Source organism: Apium graveolens, chromosome 6 (genome assembly GCF_009905375.1).
Source record: "Apium graveolens cultivar Ventura chromosome 6, ASM990537v1, whole genome shotgun sequence".
Classification (NCBI taxonomy): Eukaryota; Viridiplantae; Streptophyta; class Magnoliopsida; order Apiales; family Apiaceae; genus Apium; species Apium graveolens.
The window spans coordinates 109,187,172-109,198,230 of record NC_133652.1 but is presented as its reverse complement, the minus strand read 5'-3'; the positions used below and the strand labels follow the sequence as shown (position 1 = coordinate 109,198,230).

General features: G+C 35.7%; 1 protein-coding gene and 1 non-coding gene across 2 annotated transcripts; one reads left to right on the top strand and one right to left on the bottom strand.

Annotated features, from left to right (window-relative positions):
* The first annotated feature begins 1,034 nt into the window (after positions 1 to 1,034).
* LOC141669238 (small nucleolar RNA R71) lies at positions 1,035 to 1,141 on the top strand. Its single transcript, XR_012553528.1, has one exon. It is a non-coding gene; the product is annotated as a small nucleolar RNA R71 (small nucleolar RNA).
* Positions 1,142 to 5,150: 4,009 nt separating this feature from the next.
* LOC141667312 (monocopper oxidase-like protein SKU5) lies at positions 5,151 to 11,059 on the bottom strand. The gene is made up of 9 exons (XM_074473744.1): positions 10,727 to 11,059; positions 10,290 to 10,399; positions 9,932 to 10,202; positions 9,695 to 9,833; positions 8,957 to 9,323; positions 8,495 to 8,860; positions 8,325 to 8,403; positions 5,611 to 5,810; positions 5,151 to 5,508 (listed from the first exon to the last, which is right to left on the bottom strand). The coding sequence occupies exons 1-9, from the start codon at positions 10,865 to 10,867 to the stop codon at positions 5,406 to 5,408; spliced, it is 1,776 nt and encodes a 591-aa protein (XP_074329845.1). The 5' UTR covers positions 10,868 to 11,059; the 3' UTR covers positions 5,151 to 5,405.

The window sequence follows — 11,059 nt, the reverse complement described above, 5'->3', positions numbered from 1 at the left end:
CTCCAGAGCCTCAGCGAAAGGTATATTGATGTGAAGTTTCTTGAACACCTCCAGAAACTTACTGAACTGCTTATCCAGCTTTGTTGTTGCAATCTCTTAGGGAAAGGTGGTGGAGGATAGAGTTGTTTCTCTCCTGTATTACCCTCAGGCAGAGTGTGTTCAACATTAGTCTTCCTGGATTCCACCGCTTTCTCCTTTTGCTTAGCTTCTTCATCTCCAACTTCAGCTTCTCCTTCTTTTGCTTTTTCAGCATCAGCAACCTTTCCGGACCTTAAGGTAATAGCCTTGACTTGGTCTTTAGCTTCCTTTCTTCCTGGCACTTCAGTGTCACTGGAAAGTGTGCCAGGTTGATGATTTAGCACTGCATTGGCTATTTGACCAATTTGATTTTCCAAGGTCTTGATCGACACCGCCTGACTCTTGCACAACAGTTTAAGTTCCTCAAAATCAGCACTAGTGGGTGCAGCTGCACCTCCCTGTTGAGGATATGATTGCCTTTGAGCATATTGCTGCGGTTGCTGGAATCCAGGTGTATTGAAAGCTTACTCACACCTTGTTGATATGGTTGCTGAATAGTATTCTGATTATTACCCCAGCTGAAATTTGGATGAAATCTGTTGTTAGGATGATAAGTAGCTGGCACAGGCTGCTGTTGTCACTGATAATTGTTCACATACTGAACAGATTCATTAACAAGAGAACACTAATCCGTAGCATGAGAACCTGCACAAATCTCACAGACCATGGCTATCTGATTGACTCCATAGGTGGCTAAAGAATCGACCTTCATAGACAGCGCTTGGAGCTGCGTTGTAATAGCGGTGGCTGCATCGACTTCCAGAATACCTGCTCCCTTCTCAGGTATCATCCTTTGAGTTGGGTTTTGATGCTCATTTGCAGCAATAGTCTCAATAAGATTATAAGCCTCAGTATAGCTTTTGGCCCACAAGGCTCCTCCAGCTGCTACATCGAGCATGGGCCGAGATTGGGCCCCCAAACCATTATAGAAACCAGTGATCACCATCCAACCGGGCATTCCATGATGTGGACACTTTCTCAACATTTCCTTGTAGCGCTCCCAAGCTTCGCACATAGATTCTGTAGGTTGCTGCGCAAACTGAGTAAGAGCACTCCTCATAGCAGCAGTCTTTGTCATTGGATAAAACTTCACTAGAAACTTTTGCGCAAGATCTTGCCAAGTAGTGATGGACCCAGCTGGTTCAGAATGTAACCAGTCCTTAGCTTTATCCCTCAGAGAGAATGGGAAAAGCCTCAGCTTGATAGCCTCATCAGTCACACCATTGTATTTGAAAGTACTGCAAATCTCGACAAAATTCCTTATGTGCATGTTGGGGTCTTCAGTCGCAACACCTCCAAAAGAAACAGGATTCTGCACCATCTGAATAGTGCCCGACTTGATTTCAAAGGTGTTAGCTTGGATAGCCGGATGAAGAATGCTTGACTGAATGTCATCAATTTTAGGCCGAGAAAAGTCCATAAGAGATGGATCTGCCGGAACAATACGATCACCCATGATTACTGGCTCTTTCTGCTCACTTCCTGAATCCGAATCTTCAAAATCTATCTTCTCCGGAATATCAAGAACTTCGTCTGTCTCCTCAGCTGTATCTAAAGTCCTCTTGCGAGTACGAGAACGAGTTTGCATAAACGCTCGCTAAAGTACCTGAAACACAACCGGAAACAATAAGTAACACGTCTTAATCACTGAGTCCTAATGACCAATGATGGTAAGTACATAAACTAAACAAATACGCCGAGTCCCCGGCAGCGGCGCCAAAAACTTGTTAGGGCGAAATCACACGCTAATAATACACACAAGTATACTCGTTCACAAGTAATATAGAATACTTTCTAGTTCATTCCCACAGAGACTCTGACTAATTATTGTTCAATTAAACTCACCCACCAATGTATGATTACTTCTCAATATTAAGACAATAACACTTAGAATTGATTAACTAATTATTAACTACAATTAACTACTACAATTGAGCACTTAATTAACACTTAGAATTAACAATATTAAAACACTCATGAGATCAAAACTTCATTACTACTTCCTTCAATAGTCATTATTATTACCCTTAGGACGCAACAGTGATGCTATTAATCGAATAACACGAAACTGATAAAATCCAACTTTCATTGTACTAATACCATTCTACCAAACATCCACAATTAAGATAGAAGTTGAATAGGCATCAATTATGTTGAGTCCCTATATGTCTACAGAAATTGACAACATAACGATTTAAGAACAAGTTATTCCTTTTGATTACACAGAGCGAATAAAACGGTTAGAGTTACCCACTAATCATGCAACATCATACATGAACCTATGCTAGCATGACAAGTTCTAAATCTCAAGATCCACCATCGCTTCACAAGAGATTAACACCCTACCTTATATGCTCGCGACGCACATAAGACGAATAAGCACAACCAATACTAGATATCAAACAATCATCACACACTAAGGTATTAAACAACTAACTAAAGAATTCCATAGTAAATCCGTTACGACCCCATGATCACGATTAGCCCATGATAGCACTTATCGTCATCATGGGTTCATATGAAAACATGATAAATAAACACAGGAGAATAATAACTAAACTAATTATATTAAACCAGAGTACATCACAAGAGTAAATAGGTTCAAAGTAAGAAAACTAGCATCCAACGTTACAACGAAATAAAGAATCACAAGAAAATATGTTTCATCTTCGTTGCGGTGTGCTAAAACGGTCTTTTTCCTTATCTCCTTCGCTCTTCGATTAATACAACGATCTAACCTTTGTGAAACGTCTCTGAAATCTACTTATATAGGAGTCCCATAAAACTCAGATTACTCAGAAGTTGGAAGCCAAACAGAAATAGGAGTCTAAAATAATTATTCTGAAATTATGACCCTGCGTGGCCGCTCAGCTATGGGCGCTCAGCTTCCTGCGCGGCCGCTCAGCATAGCTGAGCGGGCGCTCAGACCCTTTCTGGAAAATTGATCTGTTTTGCTCCGTTTCTTCACTGCAATCTGCTCCTCTCTTCCCACTTACAATGCTAAACACATGCCAAGGCTTATTATTGATGAATTCTCCCCCGCAATGCAACTAATACCCTGAAATGCACAAATACTAGAAAAACACATCAAATACACAAAATACTTGATTTCAAGACACCAATTTAAGCTATTATAAGACGCTCTAAGTGGTATAAAATGCCACTTATCAGAAGGCATTCAGGTTAGAAAAGAAAAAGAGGTCTTAGGTGGTAGTAGCTCGAATATCGTGAAATCTGAGGCAAGTAACTCTGCCTTCTATTATGAATTGATTATAGAGAGATTATTGATGTTATGCACTGATATAGTAAAGAATCTTCGTAATACACCTGCTGTTTTATTAGTTTCTGATTTTTCCCAACAGTGGGTTATGTGCCAACTTTGCAAGGACAGTTGGTGGTGTACTAATCTTCTCGATTTTTGATGTTTTGAGCTAGGTAGTTGACACTTGCAATTTTATAGCTTATATGAGTACGGAATTCCAGGGTAGAAATAGCTCCCGAGTTTGCTTACTTCTTTGTACAATTACTTGAGGGGGTTCATTTGGTTCAAGACGGGGTATCTGGTTGAAATCAGGAATCAGGAATCAGGTTAAGGTATTATGAAGTTAAGGTATCATATTTAATATTATGTGTTTGGTTGAGTGCCGAAATGAACATCTTTAATTTTAAAGGGGTTCGGTCTGTGGCAACTGTTTGCCACATACCACTGACCAGTTATATAACAAACGATTTTCTAACCGTTCGATGAATGATCCAACGGCTGTAATTAAAAAAAATAGCTATAGGGTTCGAAAAAATTTCGCGGTCCGGAGAAATTACCATTTTGCCCTCTTGTCACGGATCGCGGACATTGTTTGCGGTTGGGACTTGATGTTAATGCGGGGGTGGTCTATTTTCATTTAGTAAATAGGAAGGTACGGACCGCGGACTAACCGCGGAAAATGTCCGCGGTCCGTCTCTCCGGAACGCTAACAATGTATGCGGTCCCTATAGTTGTCTTTTTTAATCACAGCTATTGGATAATTGATCCCACGGACAAAAAAGTGTTTGTTATATAAGGCGTCCCTGGCAAACCGTTGTTGGGGACCCTCCCCCAATTTAAAAAATTTTAAGTCAATAATTTAAATTGAAATAAATATATAATTTTATTATTATTTTAATTGAATTTTGGTTCATAAATTTATTTTAATATTAAACAAATAAATTTAAATACTTAAATAGAAATTAAAATAGTAGTTATAATATTGATTCGCATACCTTTCTCTTATACCCACCTGAAAAATCAAACCAGACACCAAGTATGGGAATAGATCGATTGAAACACATAACTGATTTCAAAATTTGGCGAACCAAACGATGTTTTATAGTGCTACAGATATTCCGGTAAACGGGAGATAACGGATTAAACCCTGTGATGAGGGAGCAAAAGTCGGGCCACTGGACTATTAAACAATCCCCATCTTTTTTAATCAAAGAACCAGCTTAAAACAAATGTTTGGGACAAAACACACCCATTTGAACAGATAGATGATAACGGGCCCGTTTGGCAAATCATTTAAGTCAACTTACTGACTTAAGCCCGCAACAATTTATTGACGAGCTTATTGACAAGTGTTTGTCAACCCAACTTATAAGTTGAATTTACAAGTTATAAACTGATAAGTTGAAGGTTCGTAACGACGTACTTTTTCTCAAATTATTTTTGATTTTTCGTTTTTTATCAATTTTATTTTTAAAATATATTTTTTAATGTTAATCTAACTTAAAATATAAGAATTAAGATAATTATATTTAAAAATTATTTATTTTATTTTATTTAAATAAAAACAATTATGACTTATAAGTTAAATTATCCAAATACTTTTATCAATTTATCACTTATCAATCACTTATTCAATTTAAGTAATAAGTTACTTATTTTAATATTCCAAAACCGACACAATGTCCAATATATCACCAGTCATCACTGCTAGAGAAAGGGCCCAAAGAATGCCCAAAGAATTTAGAACGAAAAGACATAGCTGCAAGTGTAATTATAATTATACAAGGAAATCGGACAAAAAATAATAATATAAGGATAAACAGTATGTTGTATTGAAACTTTAAGAATGGTCATCACAAGAACAAATAAATTGTATACTGAAAGGATAAGAATCCAGATAAATTGACAATTAGGAGCTTTTAGCACATATAAGAACGAAATTAATAAATTAAGTTATGCCATCAACAATCCTGGAAATGCGCAACTGAGATGCCCACTAACAAGTACAAATTAAGCAAGTGATGCTCCCGCGCTAGTTAAAATTTGCATCAATGCTGGAAAATGCTTACTGGGATATGGATAAAAATGCGCACATCACCAGCAGCAGAGTAAAGAAAATCTTGGACTTATGGCTCTTGACCGATGTTGCGGGAGAAACGTCTTGCGGCCTGAATAATCAATTGATAATGTATAAATTAATACTTGCATCGAGAATGAAAACATACAATATTTGAAAAGATTATGCTTTGTGTTTTTAATAAAGTACGTACTTTTGTCGTTTGCTGAGAGCGCCACAGAATAGGGCATTATCGGGGATGGGCAATTCTGTTTTGGTAGTAGGTTCTGGATTGACAACCTTTACATACGTTTCTTGGCCGAGATACCATGTGTCAAGGTTCGCTGCTCTTATATTCCATATTCCCACATTGTCAAGTGAGATTAAAACAGCTGTCCATGCTCCGGGGAAAACCTTTTACGTATAGGTATGTACAACAAATTCAGGTTAAGCAGCATATACAAAATCAAAGACTATATGAATATGAGAGGTGCACAATAATTAATCTGTCTCTACGATTGCATCTAATCAAATCTAAATGATTCAAATGAATTAGTATCATGTACAGACGTTTCTTCTTTTTTTGCTTGAGACTTTGACAAGTACCAGAATAAATCAACTATAAAGCACTTGATAGGAAATAATTTGCTATTAGATGGATCCAATCACGAAAATTTAATATAAAATAATAATAAGGTCTCTACTTTGACAAAAGACCTTGTTTTGTCTTCATTTAACAGAATCCATTTGTTTTTTGTCAGGATCAGGATCCAATTTAGTTCTTCTGTAACTTTAATATTTAATTTGGTAATACAAAAGGAAAAGTAAAAGTATGAGCCTGGGCTTGTCTCGATTCTTCAAAATCAAAAGGCGCTGATTTAAGTTTAGCTAAATTTCATTCAGCATCTATTATCTATTATATGTAATAGGTTGGATTAGACATTTTATTCCTATTAAAATTACTAAATAACCCCTCATAATTGTATGTTAATAATTATTTCATTTAATGTGCATGTATCAATTACATCTAACTTAATATGCATGTATTAATTAGTATAACTTGCGTATATAAACATACTTAAAATAAAAACTAGAAGCAAACCAACAGTCAGCCTAATTAAAGTGCACCAACGACCCAACCCAATATTTAACCAATGTTTAATATATACTATACTTTTCTCTCCCATCTTCATCTTCATATACACACGATAATAGATGTACATTCATACACCATCACCATCATCACCACCATCACCACCATATCCGATCTACTGAAATCATTATTTTTTATTTCTCATCACCATTGTATCTGATATAAAGTGAAAACACTATTTTATATTACTAAAATACCGGACTAATACTGAAAATCACTAATTTATCTTACACAAATCACTAATAAGTGTTATAAAAATCACTAATTTATAATTAAAAATCACTAAAAATTGTACAAAATCATTATATATTATAACAGAGTCGTCATACCACTATATCATATCTCACCATCACAATTCACCATCAACTCCTACCCGTACATCACCGGCACCGTGCAACAGCCAAAATCTCAAAAAAAATCATTAATTTACTATTAATACAGTAATTACTACGTGTAGAGAGAGATGGGGAAGATGGAGAGAGAGATGGGGAAGACAGGATATCATAAAAAAAAAGTTCCGAGAAGATGGGGAAAATGGAGGGGAACAGAAGGGCGGTGGAAAAAGGGGGTGATGACGACGGTAGCGGAGGGTGATGGCTGTGGTAGTGGGTGGGTAGGTTCAAGGGTGTGTTTTGGGATTTGGGGAGGAGTCGAGAGTTGGATTACAGTGAAGTTATAATGAGGTCGGTGTATAGTGCTAAATAGGAGGTTTTTAGTTTTAATTTTAAGTTGAGTTTCTATTTGACCAAAAGCCTATATATATATCTGTGTGTGTATCTTATTATGATAATACAAGGAACTATATAATAAAACGTCGTTATTATAAAAAGGCAAAAACTAAATATAAACGAAGATCATACTGAAATTTTTAAGGCTAAATGTGATGTACTGCTAAAAAAATTTGAACGTATGTAGATATAATAAATATAGAATTTTCATTTTTATAAGAAAAACATTCGAAACAACTCGAAAATCATTAATATTATGACACATACTTCTCGTTCATGAAATCATCTGTCTCACAAAATATACTTCCGTCAAGATCAATAATCATGTAACTCACTTATCGCACTTTTAATAAAATACATTAGTTATTTAAAAAAACAATTTATTCGCATTTTCAACATATGTGGTGAAAAAGACTGACAATCGTTATAGTGAATACTGAAAACCCAAAATAAGAGATTAAGGCAACTAAAGCAAATGAACTAATTTTTTTCTTAATCGATCAACATGATCTTGTCAAATAATTATGAATGTCCATGCTCATGGCATCAATTGTAGAATTCCAAAAATCAAAACACTTCAAAGTACATAATTTACGAATATCAGAAATCTGTTATTCGATCCAAAATTAGAAAAAAGATAATCTCACAACATAACATATACTTAATTTATGTAATATGAACACAGTTCATACGTGAGTTTAGAAAAAGTTTGTGCCTCGCACGTGCTATAGAATATATACAAACCGAAGAAGCTCATACTTTTAATAGAGGTCAATGTACACACAAAACTAATTTCTCATAAGTAACAACATGCTATATATCTATTTAACAAGTATGTACACCAATTTTAAAAAAATTCAAAATATAAAATGCCCGTGCCTCGCACGGGCTATGGAGCTAGTTGAACAAATAGGCCATATCCAACATTAGTCAATACTTAAATGCTTCAAACAATGAACTTCCCAGGCTTGACAAACTAGGAAAGATATATAGGCAGTGAGAGCTGGTATTTCTTAGAGAGCTAATCATACAATTAACAAATAGTACCTGTGTCGTGGAACGAGCTATACCATCCCACTTATTATATGTTCCCCTACTGTTATTCGTCCACTCACCATAATCCATCCTGCATTTGAGTAATTAATAGGTAGGTTATGACTACTTGAAAAAATACAGACATCTGGAAGAAGAAAAACTATAATATAGACGGGGCTTACCCTACTACAAAAAATGAATATCCATCCATGTGGTAGCTTTGCATCTTAGTGTCATTATTTTGAAAAATTACTTCCATAAATCCTCTAAATGTGCCATTAATTATATTCGTTTCCATCTTTGGAGGTCCAGTAATTGGCCAATTGGGAAAGTCAGCCTTGTATACATTCTTCACTCTGTACCAATCGGCAAGTCTGATTGGTGTGTGAGGATTGACAAATGAGATCCCATTAAGTGTTGTACGTCGTTTTCCATCAATAGTTACAGGTGGCTTATTTCTTAATACGTATACATCAGTCACATTTATCGAGCCATATCTAAAAGAACCTTGTGGGTTTGGGCGAGCACCACTGGCAGACACATTCCACCTATATATATTTCGTAAATTCAGCATTCTTGACAGATGAAATAAACAAAATAATTAAAATTTAATGTCTTAAGTTATTAAGGAAGCCGACACAAACCTGATGGACCTTGCTTGGTTCATTGAGAATGTTTTGTCAAACTGATCCTGTGGTGGTTCCGGAAGGGGGCCAGATGCCTTTCCTTTAGAATTTGAATAGCGCAAAATGCCAACACCGGTAACTCTTCTCCAAACTGATTCATTTACAAATCTTGCACTTGCTACTATGTAATAATCAGTACTTGCATTCTGATCCATTGTTACCAAGAAAGAGTATGTCTGTCCGACATGTATATCTAAGCTAGTATAGTTCTGCTGTACCGTATATGATCCCTCGGTTTCAGCTAATAGCAGGTTATGGTTCTGAATTCTGAAGTTTAAACTAGTTGATATCCCAACATTGCTGACACGAAATCGATAAGTTTTACCTGCCCAAGCAACATACATTGAGTTAATATAAATAAAACAACATATGTTGATGTCAATGAATAAAACACCAGGGCTCCAATTAATTGTTCATAGAGCATGCTTTCATAAGATATATAATCTAATGAAAAACTGGAAAGTCAAAAATCACATATGTAGATCACAGTCCCTATTGCAAACAACAAAACAAATGCAAGTGTTAAAAAAGCTGATTAAACTGACATGGTCACAAGGGGGACCAAAGGTCCAAAAGTAACATGCAACATGTGAAAGACAAATATATCCATTCCAGTTAATTGATAAAATGTCTAGAACGCTGGCTTAAACAGGAAAACAGATACAAACACATTAAAGAACTGCTGCGTTTTCTCACCAGGGTGAACATCAATTGTTTCATAGTCAATGCCATCAGGCACAAGTGTATCATTATATCTATATGGGCCTTTTCCATTAATAAGTACACCATCTGGCATACCAAGATCTTTTCCACCGTTAAGGGTTCTTCTCAGTGCCTATAATCAACACATAAGAAAATAATAAATCATATTACATCATTTGCTCTTACGTACACATATAAATAGATGAAATTAACAAATCACCAAACGCTAACCGTGTGGTTACTAGTGTACCAATCACCAATCATGAGTGGAACATCCTCATCCGGTGTTGAAAAAGGAATTGGAATCACTTCTCTATTATTAATAATAATGCTACCAAAACCACCGGAGGCTCGTTGAAAATTAAGCGAAGGGAAGTAAAAGAAACTCCCAATCTGATCTTTTACTTGAAAATTGTAAGTCCAATTCCACTTTGGAGGAATTGGACAGTTGGTACCGAGCACTCCATCTTGCCAAGAAGTGCGCCGCTGCTGAACACCATCCCTATTTCGCAAATTTAAATTTAAAAACCTCAGATACCTTAAACACATTACCAAGAAAACTGGACTCGATCATTAGTATTATTCTTACCAAGTCATTAGGAGGTCTTCATCTAGTTTATTTTTAACATTAACTTTAACATTGTTGTTTGTAGTAACATTAATAACACGGCCTGGAAACTTTCCATTTATAGCAATAACCTGCAGAATCAATAGCAATGCATCTCAAATACACTTGTAGACATAGTGTAGTAACAAAAAAGAATCATAAAGTCAAACTACCTAAAAATAAAAATCTGTTGTAAAACAGTAAAAGCCCACTTAACAGTCAAGCACATTTAGCAAAGATCCAATCACATTGTACAGATCTGAATCAAAAACCAATAACATCAAGAATCTAAACCAACCCATCTAATAATCATGGAAAATAAACAGGCCCATCATTACCAAAAACATACATCATGCACACATTCCAAGACACTTACATAAATGCATATGCACATAAAGAGTGAGAAATGAATAACATACCTGTTGGGGAACACCAAGAGGAGAAGCAGTAATATAAGAGACCACAAAATCATAGCTTACAGTAGCATCTTCAGCATAAGAGTAGCTCAAGAAAAGAGAAATGTACACAAAAAGAAGTGAGAGAAAGCTAAAAGAAGCCATGTAAATAACTTAAAGTTGATGAATAAAGTGGATATATAACTAAAAATCTTGGCTTTTTTTAAGTTTACATTATCAGATTGAAGTAAGCTAGAGAAAGAAGAGAAGCAGAGAGAGAAGCAAGAGAGAAAGTTGAAGAGAGAGAGAGAACAGAACAGCTCAAACTGGTAAGATGTGAGGCACACACGTTAAAGA

Excerpts from the sequence above, each read along its gene's own strand:
- LOC141667312 (XM_074473744.1), bottom strand. The coding sequence starts at position 10,867 with ATGGCTTCTTTTAGCTTTCTCTCACTTCTTTTTGTGTACATTTCTCTT. Across the intron at positions 10,203-10,289 it reads GAAGACCTCCTAATGACTTG|GGATGGTGTTCAGCAGCGGC; the intron begins GTAAGAATAATA and ends TTTGCGAAATAG. Across the intron at positions 5,811-8,324 it reads TAGCTCGTTCCACGACACAG|GTTTTCCCCGGAGCATGGAC; the intron begins GTACTATTTGTT and ends TATACGTAAAAG.